General features: G+C 44.6%; 1 protein-coding gene and 1 long non-coding RNA gene across 8 annotated transcripts in view; one reads left to right on the forward strand and one right to left on the reverse strand.

Moving 5' to 3' along the window:
- LOC123785676 (uncharacterized) overlaps positions 1-2,792 on the reverse strand; it is a 14,822-nt gene extending 12,030 nt beyond the window's left edge. For all 7 annotated transcript variants that reach the window (XR_015722097.1, XR_015722096.1, XR_015722099.1 and 4 more), the window contains exon 1: positions 2,372-2,792. This is a non-coding gene — a long non-coding RNA (uncharacterized LOC123785676). The remainder of the gene's footprint in view (positions 1-2,371) is intronic.
- On the forward strand, positions 1,631-19,159 carry ELK4 (ETS transcription factor ELK4). The gene is made up of 5 exons (XM_045787523.2): positions 1,631-1,986; positions 8,781-8,996; positions 10,085-10,963; positions 12,448-12,564; positions 14,138-19,159. Exons 2-5 carry the CDS (start codon positions 8,790-8,792, stop codon positions 14,234-14,236), a joined length of 1,302 nt encoding a protein of 433 aa, XP_045643479.1. The 5' UTR covers positions 1,631-1,986; positions 8,781-8,789; the 3' UTR covers positions 14,237-19,159.

Raw genomic sequence — 19,159 nt, forward strand, 5'->3', positions numbered from 1 at the left:
AAGACTGTCAACTCTGTCTAAAGGAATTGTGATACCACCGCAGACCCTGAGGCTGAATCAGAGGTTTCCTGCTAGTTTGGGCAGAGCAGGGTAGTCCGTTGAAGAGTTCCACAACCCTTAACTGTTCTTGGTCTAAGGCTTAAAATGAAATCTTTCTATAAACAAATGTTTCCAAAGGTGTCGCTTACACAGCCTACCTTAATAATACTTATTTTTTCCTCCCGGTTTCTAAAATGGAAACTGTTGCGAGGAAACATTTTATATCAGAGGCCAAGAGTGCTAGTGTTTTTCAGTTATTGCACGTTTCCTTTTAATGAAAATGTTTACATCCTCTGGTAAAATTATTTTTAAAAAGGTAACATCTTTGGTAGTGTTGCTTTTACAGGAACACCTCTGGGTTATAATTACTCTTAGGGTGGAGGAGGTTGGTAATAAAATGAAGTGTTAATTCTCTTCCAAAACTCTACCAGGGATAATAGGATCACACTTTATTCAGTGAGTTCAATTAATTTTACCTTGAATTCAATTGTGGGGGTGAGGTGGAGGCAAAAATAAATGACATCGCCATTTAATGGTGTCTACTATATGCCAGGAAACGCACTAAGCACATTACAGTCTTTATTTCATTCAATCTTTTTAGCAATGCTGCACATTATCATCTTCATTTTACACGAGGAACTGAGGTTCAGAGAGGTTAAGCAACTCTCTGCAGGTCTTACAGATAGTAAATGGCCATGCAAAGTTAACTCATGCTGGCCTTCTGGTTTCTTGTTAAATAGAATATGCAATCTATTTCTTCGGGGTTTGTTCAGCAATCCAGCTTACTGACTGTGCATCCCTTCTGCTGCTAAATTACTCAAGTAGTCTTTAGTACCAAGTGTGATTGGTTCCTTAAGAATTCTATTTAACAAGAACCTATGTGCTAGAAACTCTGCTAGGTGACTTGTGCACCTGATCTGCTTTAATCATCACAATTCTAAGAGAATGGATTCTCTCTGCATTTCATAGACGACGAAAGTTTTGGGAAGTTAAAGTTACTAAGGTCTCCAAGATAGTGAGGGGTAAAGCCAAGACTGGATTCCAGATCTGACTCCATTTGTCAGTCCGCGGGCCAGTGAGCCACAGTGCTGTTAATATTCATGGAGGGGGGGGTGTTCCTTGTGTTACTAACTCCTCCGTCCACTCAGCTGGGGAAAAGGCAGGACGAGTGGCCCAGGAGAGAGAAGCCCTCACGCTTCAGCTTCGCAACAACAGAGGTGGTCCCCTGGACCGCCGCCCGGCGAGCGCCTCCCTCTCTCTCGGACCCGGGAGAGGCGGAGAGGCCCCCCAGCTGTCCGGAGTCCCACCCCCCCCCCCCCCGCAGATGGCAGCTTTGGTGCTGCGGACTCGGTCGGACGCTTCAGCAAGCCGTTAGCAGCCACTCAGTAGTCCGGCGGAGAGCGGCGAGTGCGGAACTCCAGGGGGCAGCCGCACTGCGCCCCAGCTCGCCCCCGGGACCCCCGAAACCCAGGCTTAGAGCGGCCGCCGCTCACGACCCCGCACCAACAGCGGCTCCGCCCTTCCCGCCCCCGGAACTGACGCGTGGAGGCAACGGCGTCTGGGAGGGGCCCCGACGTAGCCGGGGGGTTTGAGAGTGGCGGCGGCCACGGAGCGACTGGCAGGCTGGGCCCCGTGGAGGAACGCCCCGAGCGCGCGCCCGGCGGGTAGCGGCCCCACGACCCGCGCCGCCGCCGCCGCCGCCGCCGCGTGCGGGGGCGGAGAGGGCGGGGCGCGAGAAGCCGCGGCGGGCGCGGCGGTGGCGGGCGATGCGGGCGGCTGCGGGCACCCGGCGGGCTCGGGTCGGCCGCCGCCGCCTTCTTTGGCTCCGCCGCGGGGGTCGCAGCGGCTGCCGCGCCGTCCTCGAGCTACCAGCGTGAGGAGGCGGCGGGCAGAGAGAAGCATCGCGCTTGAGGCGGAGACCCAGAGGGAGCCCCGCGCGCAGCCTCGGTGAGCGGTCGGCCCCGCGCGCCCCGTCCACCCCGCGCCCCTTCGGGCTTTCGCGGCCGCCGCCCCCCAGCTGCGGGGAGCGGGGAGCAGGGGCCGGGGCCGGGAGTGGGGGGGGGGGCGGGCAGGCGGCACAACAGGAAGTGAGCGTGGCGGCGGGGGCGGGGGCGGGCGCTCCCCTGGGACCCGCCCCCGGCCCGCCCTGCCCTGCCCGCGGCCCCAGCCCCGCCGCGCACAGGTGGGCGGCGGAGCGCCGGGTCCCCCGCTTCGCCCCGCAGGTCCCTGGGGCACAGGGTGGCAGTGGCTCTTTGGCCTGGGGAGGGGGCCGAATTCTGACTCTGTGGTGACAGGAAGTTGGAAAATGAAAGTACAGTAATTGAGTGCTTACCAAGGCCGCGTGAGGTTGCGGCTCTTCCCCGGACTTTGATCTGCTCTGGGGCACACGGTCACCGAAGTTTCTTCCTCTCCCCAAGCTCGCTGTTCATCCGGTGTCAAGTTTCATTTCTTTTTCTACTTCTGTCCCGCGAGCCCCCTCCCCCCTTGACTTTCCGCTTAATGTACAGCTGCCGCGAGGCTGGTCGCTTCTTGGTTCCTGGGAGGATCAATTGGAAACATCTTTTGGGGGCGGAATATTAATTAACTGGCCTTGGCAGGAAATAAGGGGTATTGTTGACTGACTGAAGTAGTCAAAAAAATACACAGTTGGCTTTTTCCCAGGCTGTTGCTATTTGAAGTTTAGGGCATTCACATGAAGACTGGTCTCTTCCTCATCCCAACTGTGGATGGTCCTCCCTTCCCCTTGCGGGCTCCCAGCCACTACCCCACTGCGCGGAGTACTTGGTGCTTTAATATTTAGGACTGTCAGTGGTGTTTTCATTAAAATGTGTGTGATTCCGTTCACCCTCTCCCACCTCCCCGTCAGGAGCTCCCTTCTCTGATTTTCCTTAAGCGTTAAAAGTATGAAAGTGAAATCCATTACAGTCTTATGGAAATATTGTCAAGTTTTACTGCAATAACTATACTTTCAATATTTTCTTAATATAGGGTACTGTACAGTTAAGAGATTTCCTGGTTTTCGTAAACGACGGTGATTTTAATTTAAAACTAATCTTGATACATAATTTGGTTTTGTTTTATTTAAGCAGCGCGCTGAATTTGGAGACCTTTAGTGTTTGGGTCTTAACTGCTGTTTCTGAAAAATAGTTGGGCTGTGGGTCACCACAGCAACTGGGCTATGTGTATTATAAACATGTTTAGGGTGGAAAAAGTTTCATTTACTAGAGACTTCCTTTCCCTAATAGGTTATTTCAACATGCTTTCTTTCCGTTTACCTCTGGGATTGATCTGTCTTTGAAGTGTTAAGGCAGAATCAGTACTGTTTTCAACATTTAACTCCTCGAGGAGATCACACTCTTTCATCTGCAGCGGTTGAGTATTTCGCTCCTTCCTTATACTCCTGAAAAGCTCTTCTAAAAGTGTAATTTTAGAAAACTTGAATTTTTCCGTGAAGGAAAATAAAGGTTTTTATTGATAAGTAGCTAGAATAAAATTATTTGTATTTTTCGACTTATTTCACCTTTTTAATAACTGTTTTCTGGAAGTTTTTTTCTTTAGTTCTCTTTTATGGCTGAGGAAATAACGAATTTCATATTGCTAGCCCACTTTTAGAAACTGAAATGAAGAGGTTCAACTTGACTGTACACCCAGAGTTCACCAACTTTTCAGAGTATGATCTGATATCAAAATTGAATGAATAAAATATTCCTTTACTCACTGAAGATGTCCATTTTATATGCATATTAGTTTTTTGCAAAAGAACATTCTTTTCCAGTGCTTCATTCCAAAACCGCAATGCCCTTTGATTCTAAACAACCTTGTATCCCAGAGGCACTGTAAAGTACTAAAAAAGCATCGGCATTTTCTGCAACAGTTAGGTTCTGCCCCGAAGTATCAGCAGCAGTTCACCAACATTTGACTCAATACATGCGCTCCCCTAATAACCAGAAGGGAAGGTAGAATTTGAAAGGTGAAACCTGAACCCCTATGGGTGCATGTATACTTTGGGGACCCTTCACTTTGCCCAGGATGGCACTTATGTGTTCATTGTGGAGATGGCAATTATAACCTTAGCCATTATAAACCCATGGGGCTCAAGCATTGTCTATATGATAGGTATTAAGACTGGGATTTAGTTTGGGAATTTTTCCAAAAACAAATGGAATTACAGTCACCAAATTTGTAGTCATTTTGAGATTTCAGTTCTCTGACCTTCATCTTTTCCCTTCCCTCCCGCTGTCCCCTCGCTCCCCGTTTCCCTTCCCACTGGTGTATTCTCTCTCCCTCTCTCTCTCTTTCACACACACACACACACACACACACACACACACACACATTCACACCCCGACCCCTATAAGTATTGGGGCGGTGGGCATGGAGCCCAATGCAGAGCTTGAACTCAGGACCCTGAGATCAAGACCTGAGCTGAGATCAAGAGTCTGATGCTTGACTGATAAGCCTCCCAGGAGCCCCCCTAGGCATTCTCGTTATGAAGATGATATCTGGAAATATAGAGACAGTTCTTGGTTAGGCTAAAATTTACTAGGGAGTAGTTTTCACAGGGTTAGACTAAAAAAAAAAAATTTAGACGGGAAATTATGTGATTAAAAAATAACTAGCCATGAGCAGACATCATTAGAAGAAAGGGTCTCTGGTAATTTGAGAGGAATAGCAACCCCCCCCCATACTTGATGGATCATAATATAAAATCACTCTTTTTTATTTAAGCTCTATGCTCAACCTGGGGCTTGAACTCACAATCCCAAGATCAAAAGTCACATGTTCCACTGACTGAGCCAGTCAGGTAACCCCTAAACCTACTCTTTTAACTCAGCTTAAGTGAGGCTATGGGAAAGGTTAGTGGGCAGGGTTACTTAGCATTAAAGCAGCACTTCTGTTTGTAGGCTATTATCACTTAGTATCCAGTTGTAATACTTTACAACCTACTGGTGATGTGAATGCAGTTACCCACCTAGGGAGTGGTTCTCCTGATGAACAGAGTTTGTGACTGACTGTGATGAAAGAGACTTGGATTCATGGGCTCAGCTTCTTCATTAACTGTGTGACTGGGGACGTCTCCTGCTTCCTGTTCTTTTTTATTTTCTCATCTCTGCTTTTAGAAGACAGTATCTGTAACCAGCTTCAGAGTGACAACTAAGGATTATTGGAGGACATTTTGAGGGTCTCGGAAAAGTTCTCGAAACCCTGCTGTCTTCCACTACAGTTTCTCATCTCCTGCCTTTTTTGGGAGCAGACATAGTTGACCTTTAAGGATCCCATCCTTTGTGAGTTACACGTTGTTAGAATTAGGCTTCTAAGGCCTACGCTTTTGTAATATTTGTAGTGTTAGTTTTTAACATCTTTATTGAGATAAAATTCATCTACTGAAGTTGTACAGTACAGTGGTTTTAGTATATTCAGAGAGTTGTGAAACCACCACCACAATCATAAGTTTAGAATATTCACATCAACCCAAAAGCAGTCACTCCCCATTCTTCTCTTCACCCAGCCCCTAGCAACCACTGATCTACTTTCTGTGTTGAATACATTTCATATAAATGGAAATACAACATGTGGTCTTTTCTGGCTGACATCTTTCACTTCACGTGATGTTTTAGAGGTTTGTCCATGTTGTAGAATGTACCAGTACTTTAGTCCTTTTTCTGGCTGAATAATATTCCACTGTGTAGTTACACCACATATTGCTTGTCCATTCATCAGTTGATGGGCATTTGGTTGTTTGTACTTTTTGGATATCGATATGGAATAAGGCTGCTGCGAACATTCCTGTACAGGTGTCTGTGTGGACATGTATTTTCACTTCTCTTGGGTATATACCTAGGAGCGGAATTGGTGGGTCATATGGTAACTCTGTTTAGCATTTTGAGGAACTATCACACTGTTTTCCAAAGCAGCTCTACCATTTTACATCCCCACCGGCAATGCCTGAGGGATTCACTTTCTTTACATCATCCTAGCCGACACTTCTTACTGTCTGTCTTTTTTTTTTTTTCTTTTAAGATTTTATTTATTTATTTGACAGAGATAGAGACAGCCAGTGAGAGAGGGAATACAAGCAGGGGAATGGGAGAGGAAGAAGCAGGCTCCCAGAAGAGCATGGAGCCCAACATGGGGCTCGATCCCAGACTGAGCTGAAGGCAGACGCTTAACAACTGAGCCACCCAGGCGCCCCTACTGTCTGTCTTTTTGATCATAGCTATCCTAGTAGGTGTGAAGTGGTATCTTACGTGGTTTTGATTTTCAGTTCCCTAGTAACTAACGTTGAGTATCTTTTCATGAGCTTGTTGTCAGATTGTCTTCTTTGAAGAAATGTCTTTGCAAATCCTTTGCCTATTTTCTGTTTTTTTTTTAAATTATGAGAATTCCTTTTTTTTTTTTTTTTTAAGATTTTATTTTTAAGTAATCTCTACACCCATTGTGGGGCTTGAACTCAACAACCCTAAGATCAGGAGTTGCATTCTCCCCTGACTGAGCCAGCCAGATGCCCCTAATTATAAGAATTTTGGGGGAGCCTGGGTGGCTCATTCAGTTGAGTTTCCAACTCTCTCTTTTTTTTTTTTAAAGATTATTTATTTGAGAGAGAGAGACAGCCAGCGAGAGAGGGAACACAAGCAGGGGGAGTGGGAGAGGAAGAAGCAGGCTCCCAGCGGAGGAGCCTGATATGGGGCTCAATCCCAGAACGCCGGGATCACGCCCTGAGCCAAAGGCAGACGCTTAACGACTGTACCACCCAGGCACCCCGAGTTTCCAACTCTTGATTTCAGCCCAGGTCATTTTCTCCGGGTCCTGGGATTGAGCCCCATGTGGGGCTCCATGCTCAGTGGGGAGTCTGCTTGAGAATTTCCTCTTTCCTCTCCCCCTCCCCCAGCTTGCATGCCAGCTCTCTCTCTCTCTCAAATAAATAAATAAATCTATTTTTTAAAAAGATTTCATTTACTTATTTGAGAGTGAGAGGACAAGCAGGGGGAGGAGCAGAGGCAGAGGGAGAAGCAGGCTCCACTGAGCAGGGAGCCCCATGTGGGGCTGGATCCCAAGACCTTGAGATCATGACCGTATCTGAAGGCAGATGCCCAACTGACTGAGCCACCCAGGTGCTCCAAATAAATAAATCTTAAAAAAATAATTCCTTTAGGGACAGCTGGTGGCTCAGTTGATGTTAAGCATCTGCCTTCAGCTCAGTTCATGATCCCAGGGTCTTGGGATCGAGCCCCACGTTGGGCTTCCTGCTCAGCAGGGAGCCTGCTTCTCCCTCTCCCTCTGCCTGCCCCTCCTGTTGCTTGTGCGTGCTCTCTCTGTCAAATAAATAAATAAAATCTTTTAAAAAATTCCTTTATATATTTCTGATGCAAGTCCCTTGTTTGAAAATATTTTCTCCCATTCTGAATATTGCTTCTTACTTGATGGTATTGTTTGCAGCAGAAAAGTTTTAAATTTTGTTGTAGCCCAACTTACCTATTTCTGTAGTATTTTAATGGAATTGATTTAATTTGTTTCCAAGTCCTGTTCTGGTCCATTGAGATCTCATTCCTAGATAAAGAAAGGAAGGTTTTTCAGTTTTTATGTGTCTATAGTTCAGTTATAGGCTTCTTAGGATGTTCTTTTATATATTTGGCCAGAGTTTCTGCCCTAGGGAATTCTTCCTAATAGATGGGGTATGGTTTTGAAGTTTTATAAGGAAAATAACTTTGTGAGAGCATTTCTTTGCTGCTCCGTTGCCTAAACCAATGGTTATCAACTGGGATGATTTTGTCTCACAGGGGAACTTTTGGCAACGTCTAGAGACATGTTTGATTGTCATGACCAGGCAGGAGGGGTACCGGAATCTAGGGGATCAGAGCAGCTACGGTGCACAGGATAGCCTCCAGGAACAAAGAATTCTCTGGCCCAAAATGTCAGTAGAGCCAAAATTGAGAAACTCTGGCTTAAACAGGGAGATCCTAAAACCCGAGATCTTGAATGATTTTTCATTTCATGTCTTGATAATCAAATAAAGGCCACTAATCAAATAAAGAAGGCTCTATGGGGGCATCTGGCTGGTTCAGTCGGTAGAGCATGTGACGCTTGATCTCAGTATTGTGAGTTCAAGCTGAGCCTCCTTTTAAGAAAAAATTTAAAAAGGAGTAACCCTGTGGGCAGAATGGTGACAGAACTTGTAAATTAAATCAGGGAGCATTTTCTGAATTTTCAGTGCTGCCAATTTAAATGTAAATTAATTTATGAGAACGGAAACTATTTGGAGAGACATACCCATGGAGCAAAAGTAGATTATTCCCTACATCTTCGGGCCACCATGAGATGCACACGGTACTCCTGGCAAATAAACCAAGTTGCTTGATTTAAATGCTGGTCTCTGAGGCAAACTCAGTAAGAGCGGTACACTCTGGTGACCGGCAACCATCGGACTGCTCCTGTGACTTACGGAACTAACTTCGTCTCCCAGCAAGACTTTCTTAAGCAGTGTGGCTTGCTTAAGAGTTTGGACTCTGGGTCCAGATTGCCTGGATTTAAATGTCAGCTCCACCATTTACTTGCTTGGCCTCAGACAAGTGACTTAACTCTTTTCTGAATCAGTTTTTTCAAAGGTGAAATGAGGCCGCAGCGGCGTCTGTTTTGTAGGATTGCTGTGGGAATGAAATGAAGGCAGAATATGTTCGGAGCGCGGTGCCCGGCATGGGGTGTCCTGGGAGTGTTGGCTGTTAATACTGTTGTGTGTCTTTCAGCTCATTGCTATGGACAGTGCTATCACCCTGTGGCAGTTCCTCCTTCAGCTCCTACAGGAGCCTCAGAACAAGCACATGATCAGCTGGACCTCCAATGATGGGGAGTTCAAGCTTTTGCAGGCAGAAGAGGTGGCTCGGCTCTGGGGGATTCGTAAAAACAAGCCTAATATGAATTACGACAAACTCAGCCGCGCTCTCAGATACTATTACGTGAAGGTAATACACGTCCGCCTGAGACAAGAATTGTTCCTCTCTTCTGTTGAGGTTATAAGATACTAATATCCTGGTTTATTTTTAAACCTTTTTAAATGAAGTGTGATTGACTATTAGTTTTGGGTGTACAACGTAATGATTTGATATTTGTGTCCATTGCAAAATGATCACTGTCCTGTTTGATTTCGATCCGCTTTATTTCGTCACTTCAGCAGTTGGGAATTAGGATGAAACATGTAAATGTTCCAGCCCTCTTTCTGCAGGCCCACTTCTCATGCATGTGTTGTTACTAATTGCAGTTGTCTTTAAAGAAAAAGTGAGTATAGGGTTGGAATAAGGAAAAGAGAATTTGAGATTCTTGAGGATGAAATAAAACATTCTCGTGTATATTGTAATTGAAAAGTTGTCACATATATGCTTGTTTTTTAGGTTTACTTTTTACTTTTTAATTTTATCCAGAGAACACAAACTAAGGCCTTAAAGAATAGCTGTTAATACACAGATTTGATTTCTTAATTAAAATTTATTTTTAAATTTCTTATTATTTTGGATACGTTCTTGGGCTCTGAGGTAAAATGAATGGCTCCAATGGATAGAATGAGAATGAGAAGCTGAGATCTTAATTTCTTTCACCTTTAAGTGATTGGTCTTATCAGTTTTCCCGAATGGGGGTGTGAGGTAAGAAAGAACTGGAACTTTGGAAGGAAGTAGAAGGCCCAGCAGAAGTAATGTTCTCTTCCTTTGTGCTTACTGAGGATGCGAATGGCTGGTACCTTTGGAATTGTTTGAGACTGGAGTTCAGTGATCTTTGCCTTAATACAGATAATTTGGTTGAGGGTGTTAGGCAATTGAAACCTCTCTTTCATGTAGCATATCATTGCAGTTGTTCCTAACACATTTAAATACGCTCAGCTTATGCTCCGTAGCGCTAGGACCTGGGTTTGGCATGGCTAGATAAGTGTAGGTGATTTTGAAGCTCTTAGAAGTAAACCCCTTGCCAAATAGAGACCCGTATCAGGTCAGCGTCTTCATGGGCTGCTGGAGGTACGTTTACAAGAAAGTATAAGCATGCTTATTTTATTTATCTACAGAATATCATTAAAAAGGTGAATGGTCAGAAGTTTGTGTACAAGTTTGTGTCTTACCCAGAGATTCTGAAAATGGACCCACTGACTGTGGGCAGGACTGAGGGAGACTATGAAGCCGTGAGCTGCGGGGAAGGGGGCAGCAGCTCCAGGGACCCCGAGAACGGGGGCAGAGAGAGGCCCCCGCAGCCCGGGGCCCGGGCCTCCAGCCGCAATGACTACATACACTCCGGCTTGTATTCTTCCTTCACTCTCAACTCTTTGAACTCCTCCAATAAGAAGCTCTTCAAACCCATGAAGATCGAGAGTCCAGCTGAGAAGCTGGCGGAGAAGAAGCTGCCCCAGGAGCCAACACCATCTGTCATCAGATTCGTCACAACACCTTCCAAAAAGCTGCCCGTTGAACCTGTCGCCGCCGCCCCGTCGGCCGGCCCAAGCATTTCTCCGCCTTCAGATGAAACTCTGCAAGCGCTGGAGACTTTGGCTTCCCCCAGACTGCCTTCCCTGGAGGCCCCGGCCTCTGCGGCCAGCGTCGCCCCCGCGTTTGCCACGCCCCCCATCCCGTCCGCCTCCCCTTCTGGGCAGGAGCCCCCCACCCCCAGGACACCTTCACCGCCGCTGAGTCCTAACCCTGACCTCGACACCGACATCGAGTCAGTGGCCTCGCAGCCCATGGAACTTTCAGAGAACTTGTCACTGGATCCGAAAGACCAGGATTCAGCTTTGCTGGAAAAGGACAAAACAAGTAATTCCTCAAGATCCAAGAAACCCAAAGGATTAGAGCTGGCACCCATCCTCGTGATCACGGGCAGTGACCCGAGTCCACTGGGAATCCTGAGCCCGTCTCTCCCCACGGCTTCTCTTACGCCAGCCCTGTTCTCACAGGTAACCACCTCTTGTTTTCTGGCGCCGCCGATGGTTGCACTGACTCACTTTTAAAACAAATCCCGAATTGATAACCTCCCGTCCTCCTGCGGCTCCTTCGGTCTGTCTGAGAAAGGCGGGCTTTGACCCTGTGAAAGGAATCCAGTTCTGCACCCGATGAGAACTGTGGCCGCACGAGGCTGGAGGAGCGTGGGCTGCACAAGAGCTCATGGGCTCTGCAAGCCAGAAATAGTTGTCCACTTCCTCCTAAAGCAACTATTCTCTCTCCTCTTTTGGGGGGGGGGGGGCGTCTTATAAAACTCATTGGTATCTTATAAAAAAAAATAGTGATAATGTCAAAAGCTAGAAAACAATAAGTCCTGAGAACCTTAAGAAAACCAACTGGTGGGGGGCGCCTGGGTGGCACAGCGGTTAAAGCGTCTGCCTTCGGCTCAGGGCGTGATCCCGGCGTTCCGGGATCGAGCCCCACGTCAGGCTTCTCCTCTATGAGCCTGCTTCTTCCTCTCCCACTCCCCCTGCTTGTGTTCCCTCTCTCGCTGGCTGTCTCTATCTCTGTCAAATAAATAAATAAAATCTTAAAAAAAAAAAAAAAAAAAGAAAACCAACTGGTGGGATGTTAACAAGTTTGTAGTTGCATTAGCTATTTCTTAACTTGCTCACCTATAACATTTATTTATTTATTTAAGAGAGGGAGAGGGGGGTGGGGAGGGAGAGGAAGAGAGAGAATTTTTTTTTTTAAGATTTTATTTTTTTTATTTGAGAGAGAGAGAGAGAGAGTGAGCATGAGCTGGGAGGGTGGGCAGAGGGAGAGGGAGAAGCAGACTCTGCACTGAGCACAGAGCCCAGCGTGGGGCTCGATCCCAGGGCCCTGAGATCATGACCTGAGCCGAAATCCAGAGTCCGAGGCTTAACCGACTGAGCCACCCAGGCGCCTCCCCCGTAACATTTAAATAGATGACTCCCAGACCTCCCATTACTAAGGAGAACTGTGTTTGTGACTTCAGTTACCCGTTATTTCTCTGCACTTGACCAGGTTGGTTTCTCTATTTGGGAAAGACCCTACAAAACACAGGTTAAAAAATACTTCGCCCTTTATCTTTCTTAGGTTGTAAAAATAATTTCTGAGCTTTTCCTCATAATAAAATTTCAGACATACTTAGCAGAGAAGAGGACACTACTTGAGTTCAGGGTTGGGGTGCCTGGGTGGCTCAGTTGGTTAAGCGTCTGCCTTCAGCTCAAGTCATGATCCTGGAGTCCTGGGATTGAGCCCCGCATGGGGCTCTGTGCTCAGCACGGAGTCTGCTTCTCCCTCTCCCTCAGCCCCTAACTTTCCCCACTCGTGTGCACGTTCTCACTGTTTCTGTCTCTCAAATAAATAAATTAAAAAAAAATATTTGGGTTCAGGGCTATTGGTGTAGTATTATAAGGTGGAAACATACTCCTGATGAGTCACTTAGTGACCGTTTTTGTTTTGCGTATTGCAGACGCCCATCTTACTGACGCCGAGCCCCTTGCTCTCCAGCATCCACTTCTGGAGTACTCTGAGCCCGGTCGCTCCCCTGAGTCCAGCCAGACTGCAAGGTGCTAACACACTCTTCCAGGTAAGGCACCTACCAGCCTGTCTCTTGCAGCTGGGGTCTGCCACATGAAGAAAAAGGCCAAAGGCAGTGTCTTCACTCCTCAGTCTCATCATCGTAAAACTTCTGTTTAATAAATGTGCTTTCTGAGGCTTAATTTGCCAGGCAGCAAACAACTGACGGATATTCACAGCCGTGCTTCCCTTTCATTCTTGACTGTTAGACACACTTCAGTTAGACCAAGAATTGTTCAGTACTGTAGTAGATTTTGAACCCACCCAATTTCTTTGTCATTTTAAATGCTAGAAATCCTTTTTTTGTGTTTTTTTTTCTTTTTGGAAAAAAGGAAAATAGGCGTGTGTGAAAATTTGTGGGAAAATCTGCACATATATCTCCTCTTTTACCTGAGGATTTTTTAAAAAGAGAAAACTTTTGAGAATGTTCTATCAGATACTCCTGTTTCTCGCTCATTTAGAATTGAGACTTATCAACATTTAAAATATATATTTTATTTTATTTATTTTTTTAAAGATTTTATTTATTTATTTGACAGATAGAGACAGCCAGTGAGAGAGGGAACACAAGCAGGGGGAGTGGGAAAGGCAGAAGCAGGCTCACAGTGGAGGAGCCCGATGTGGGGCTCGATCCCAGAACGCCGGTATCACGCCGTGAGCTGAAGGCAGACGCTTAACCGCTGTGCCACCCAGGCGCCCCTAAAATATATATTTTAAAAAATGGATATTGAGATCATAGGAAAGGTCTCAGAGCTTTTAACCATTATTTTTCCCCAAGCGTCTAGACTTTATAACTTATAGAGTTACTTTGGTTGATTCATTCACTTACTTAGGGGTGACTCACTGGGAGATTTTCTTGTATTTTGCAATTTAACTTTTCATTTGTTTTTTTGAAAATGAACTGGGAAGGACAAAAGAAAATTAAGTCCTTCTATGTTTGTTTGTTTGTTTGCAAAAAGTTCTAAATTATTGAATAGAAAGAGTGTTGAGAATGTTTCAGATTTTATTTTTACATTTTTCTTTGCCTCTCACAGATAATTGAGTTCTAGAGTGATCTGAGACCTTAAGCAAAGCCACAGTGCTCACACAGTTTCAGCTTGGACTCTCCCTGTAGAACTGGTCTTAGAATACAGGACGGGGAGCTCTGTTCTAGGATAAACACCCTATAACTATTTGCATCGGTTATAAATAGAGTTCATAGATGGGCATCTCTTTCTGGACCTCTTTTTGACGGTCTGTGATTTGCTTTGTAATTGAATGATACTCTAGTTCATGAACTTTGTAAAACCTTTGTGTGAAGTTAAACGTAAACCTGTATGCCTTAGGCTATGAGGGAAGGTTTTGGTTTGTTCTTTCCATCAAGGTAGGCCAGAGAGTGTTAATATTTAACGTGTAGGACAAACAGTTTTTTTCTTTAAAGTTTTTGCCGTGGCATCATATTTTTCCACGATAAATGGTTACTACCTTTGTCCCATGAGCCACTGCAGGTGGCTTTCACGTTCTGCCTCGGACTGTAGCAGGGACAGAAAGTGAAAGTTGGGGTTGAGTAATAGGATAATAACGTGTTTTATTTTCTTTCTTAGTTTCCTTCTGTACTGAATAGTCATGGACCGTTCACTGTGTCTGGCCTGGATGGACCACCCACCCCTGGCCCATTTTCCCCAGATCTACAGAAAACATAACCTATGCACTTGTGGAATGAGAGAACCAAGGAATAAAGAAACAGAGAGACATTCAACATGATTACATTTGAAGTGAGCGGTTAATAGTTCTACAATGCTAATAATAGACTATTGTGATTTTTGCCATTCCCCATTGAGATGCCTTTTTAAGATTCCCTTTGAATATGACTGAAGTTGGACTGTATATAAAAATGCCTTAATTGGAGTTCAAACTCCACCTCCCTCTTCCTTCCTTCACTCCTTCCTTCACTCCTACCTTCCTTCCTTTCTTTCTAAATATTTTGAGCTTTGTGTTAAAGAAATTTTTGGTGGGGTTTAGCAGCTAGCTATGCTTTGCAAGAGCAGTTAAGAACAAAGTTACTCCTTTTGCCTTATTGGGACCCTTTGGCCAGGAAAACAATGAATGCTTTGAGTGTCTTATTTGGAGAGATGTGAAATGCAGTTGGCCGTATATTCAGGACTAAGTGTGTTCTGTGGAATAACTAAAAGTGAGCTGTATACAAGCAGTGAAGGAAAAGGAATCGTTCCTGTTCACACAAAGTAAGATTGGAGGAATATTATTGGAGAGATTCTATTTTGCTGTGAAGGGTAGCATACTAAGCAACTCCACAGAAAGACTCTTACTTACCTTTATCACAGTGGGTTTCGTAGCCATAGGTGTGATTTCGTCTGAACCTGTGAACGGAGCGTGGAGCTTAGTCTATTTCAACGTAGGAAGATGTTTTAAACCTGGGGTTTAAGACAGTGTTTGCAACAACCAGTGAGACTAGGGGACCCCATCTCTAGCACAGAAGTGCCGCCGACTCTCTGGGTGGTATGATTATACCCCCGTGGTACACAGCCTGGTAAGTGATGGCTTTTAGGGTGAAGCTGGGTTTTGAATCTGGAGGTGTCTCTGAGTCAACATTCAGCTGAATGACTTGAAACAACATGTGGGGCTGTCCCAGTTAGAAGAGACTTTTTCTTTTCTGTTCATTTTACCCTATTTTCCACTGCATTTTTACCTTCTTTTAAATTTAAGGTTGTTAGAGGTTGTGATAGTTTTAAAGATGTTATTAGGAAGATGAAAAGCAAAGCAAAGCCTCCAAATCTGTGGTCAGGTAGAGATGTGTTTATTCCTTTGACAAAAGTTTTTTTTCAGAGAGCGGCAGAATTTGTTTGGAAATGCTCACACGCAGGGATTGGATTGTTCACATCAGTAGTGAGAAACGCAGGCCTTCATCTCTGCGTTACCACATTTATAAAGTATTAGCGTATGGTAATCAGTGCCAGGTGTGGGCGGAGTTGTGAAGCCTCCAGACTGAACTGATACCAACTTCACAGTGGAATCTTCTGAAAACTTGGCTTTTAAAGTCTAGAGTTGATTATATGCCCCCCACCACCACACTGCCCATTAACCTCATCTTTTAACTCTAGAAACAGTTCTTGTAACTGAATCCCATCCACTAAGTGGAATGAGGGAGTAAGGATTTGAGGGCTCAGATGGACACTGAGACAAACCAGCATCTTCCAGACGTGTAATGCTCACTTTAAATATGTTTCTGCGCAGTGTAGAGAAACTGTAGTGTGAGGCGTCCACACTAGGCTAGTAGCGGCGGAGGAACGGTATTCAGGGAGCTGTCTCTGTATTTGTGGTGTGGGAGCCCTGTCAGCGGTTCATTTGTGGTCACCAGTCGGAAGACCTGTTCTTGAGGGGGGCCGTAACAGTGTCGCAAGGCCGTGTTCCGAGCGATGGCGAGCAGACGATGGCCCTTGGCTCCCACATGGAGTCGTTTACTCTGCATGCTTCTTCGAAATCGGACCTCTCAGCAGCACTTTGGAATAGTTTTATTAGGTTAATGAATATTTTGTACTTTCAATGTAAGTATTGATGGCTTGGTTTAACTAGGTATTTTTAATTTTGAAAGCACAAAAGTATTTTATCTTTTTGAAGTAAAGGAGAAAAGCCATTGGTCATTTTCATAGACAGTATCTTTGAAGATTAACTGTCGCAGCACAGGGGTGCCTGGGAACCAAGGGCACCATTAAAACTCAGTCACAGCAGCTTCCTACGAGCGAGTTTTAGTGAGTCCTCTGTCCTGCAAACCAGCCCCGGAAGCCTCCAAGAGCGCGGGCCTCAGGAGACTGATGATCTGCTTTCTCTTTGAGAGCAGCTGACGTGGAGAAGTGTGTGTGTGTGTGTGTGTGTGTGTGTGTGTGTGTGTGTGTGTGTGTTTCCTTTTTTCAATGAAAGTTTACAACCTTAGCTCAAGGGTATGAGGCAGACCGTTCTGTTTGTAAACTACCTCCTTCCTGAAAAAGTCTCAGCTTCATGTTTTTGGAACATCCAGGGTTGTTCTTAGCGTCAAAAGCTGACAGACCACTTCAGATCAGTATTCACTAGAGAGACTTCTGTTTGGTATCTGTAGCTGGATTCCATCACGAGGCACTTCACCAGGATGATGGCTGGTGGGCAGAAGTAGCCCAGAGTAAGGTAAGGGAGCAGGTTGAATGAGTTTTTTAATCATCTGTGATTATCTTATTACCTTTTCATCTGCTCTGGCCCATATCTACTCATTTGTATGCTGGGAACATACAACCAGGCTCTCTGAAGGGGGAAAAAAAAGAAGTCCTGAAATTGGAGCATTGGCTGATTCCATGATGTAAATGACTCCCCCTGTGGCTGAATTTAAGCCACTGCCTTAGAATCGAGCAGGGGTGAACACAGAGCTGCACACTCAGCCGGCATCATTCCATCCCAGGGGTGGATTTTCACATAATTTCTAACATCATTTTTTTCTCATTCATATGCTGATTTTTTAAAATACAAAATTAAAATCACATGTCTAACTTCAGTAATTTTTTTTAATGGTTTGTCAATGCTTGTGTAATATAATATTCCTCATGACGTATTCTGTGTGTTCTAACAAAGGTGAGAACTTCCACCGATTTTTAAAAATACATATGTAAGGGAATAATCCAGAAATCCTCAAAAAGTCAATGTAAGCCTCTTAGAATTAAAATATAGTTTAACTTTTCCACATTTTGATGGCAAAAATATGAGTATAAATTTTTTCTTCAGATTTTGATGGGGAAAGTAAGCCCATGAGCCCATCTATATACACATGTATATATGGTGAAAGGGTACGGGATTTTTTTTAACTGGAAGAATTCCTTGACGATTTACATACTGTATTAGAGGTCCAAAAAGGCAGGTGTGTTGAGTCTATTCACCTGGCACAATTTCTGGTTTTCTCCATACTGTGTGTCACTCTGGCTTGGAGGGGAAAGGAAGTCAGAGGCTTGGGATGCTGTGGCCGTCACAGCAGGCTCTTGGTCACAGTGTCACTACAGGCCCATTCATAGCTGGTGTTATGTGAGGTTTGGCCTGGTAACCTTGTTTCATCCTGATCTCAGAGTATTTGTTAGGATTGTGAAGTTCTGAAGTCAGTTTTGTATGTTTCTAGGGAACACAAGCACCTGGAAGCACCCCCTGGCATTTCAGAAAAGCGGTCTCCAGCCTTTGTGAGCACACACCTTGCTCAGTAAAAGTTTTTGAACGCCATTTTCCTATTGCAGAATCAAACGTGTGTAAGTTAAGTTGTGAACCGCTGTGTGAAAGTCATGTACATTATAAGACGTACACAAAAATCGGAATTAAGGATGGTATAAAAAGGAAATCTTGACTGTAAGTTCTAGTATTTTCTTCTTGCCCCCAGGAGATTGTCTTGTGCGCCTTCTGGCAGCATGCACTCTCTACCTTAAAGACCCCTGACTCGGTATTGTGTCTAGTCCGATCTTGAAAACAGAAGGTGGATGCTTTTGTTGTGATATACGGAGGAATGCTTTACATGTTTGATCTGATTTTCTTGTCATATCTCTAGAAGTTCCATTTGGAAATCTTCAGGAAAAGTTGTCTTCAACTTCCTGAAATGTATTAATTCTTTTTCATACATAACCCATTACCAGATGTTCTCCAGAGCTTCATGCATAGTCTTTTTGACAACCTGTTTTCTTTTCTCTCCAAATTAGGTATGACTCTGTAATTGACTTTTATTTGACTACTCTGCCTACAAACTTCTTTTGGTCTTATTAATGTTCTATTTTACCAACGAATTCTGAATTATTTTAAGTTGCTTTATGCAAAACTCTATAACCACCTCCATTTTCTTGCTGCATTCATAAGTTTTGATTTTTTTATTTGTTGGAACATTTCAGCATCTGAAGAAATACTTTCCTTGACGGGCCAGTGCTACTTACCACTTCACTTACTTGTATATATTTTAGTTATACCTGCCAGAAATCTAGAATGGTGCTCGGTGCCGCTCTTAGGCGTGTAGACCAGTCTGGAGACGAGTGCATGTGTCTTTGTGCAGAAACCTGGAGCTCCAAATGAATCACCAAACCAACGGGAGAGTTAAAAAAACTACTCACCGTGTTAGCTGAGGGAAGGACAGAACACGTTATTTCTAAATGGAGCTGAGAAGTGAATTGCTCACCCCACAGTAGGGAAGTGCAGGTCAACATGAACTACCTTTCTTTAGCGGGTGCCCTGACCCGAGAGTGGGTTCTATGGAAAACATTTTAGGAATTACCTTCTTGGTTTTGGATCAACAAATAAATGTGGTTAGTTCTAATGCTGCATTACCTGAAACAAGGTGCCCTGTTATTCCTCTTAGGTCATCAGAATTCTGCTTACCGAAGTTTGAAGTTTTTAATCTTAGAATCTAGAATTCTTGTGGGTGGTAGTGTATTAAGCAAGAAAAGAAGGCGGTTTGATTTCATTTCTCGTACTTGGTGGAACCTGTAAGCACAAAAGTCATGTTTTGACCTGTAAACAGAGCAGTCTGAAAGGTGAGTTGTTGATGTGGTTTAAATGTTCCATTTGAAGCTGCCAGTTCCATCAGGCTTTTCTGAAAAAAAAAAAAAAAAAAAAAACCCAAA

The sequence above is a fragment of the Ursus americanus genome, chromosome 2, assembly GCF_024610735.1.
Source record: "Ursus americanus isolate L20-20 chromosome 2, mUrsAme1.1.p, whole genome shotgun sequence".
In the NCBI taxonomy this organism is placed as follows: domain Eukaryota; kingdom Metazoa; phylum Chordata; class Mammalia; order Carnivora; family Ursidae; genus Ursus; species Ursus americanus.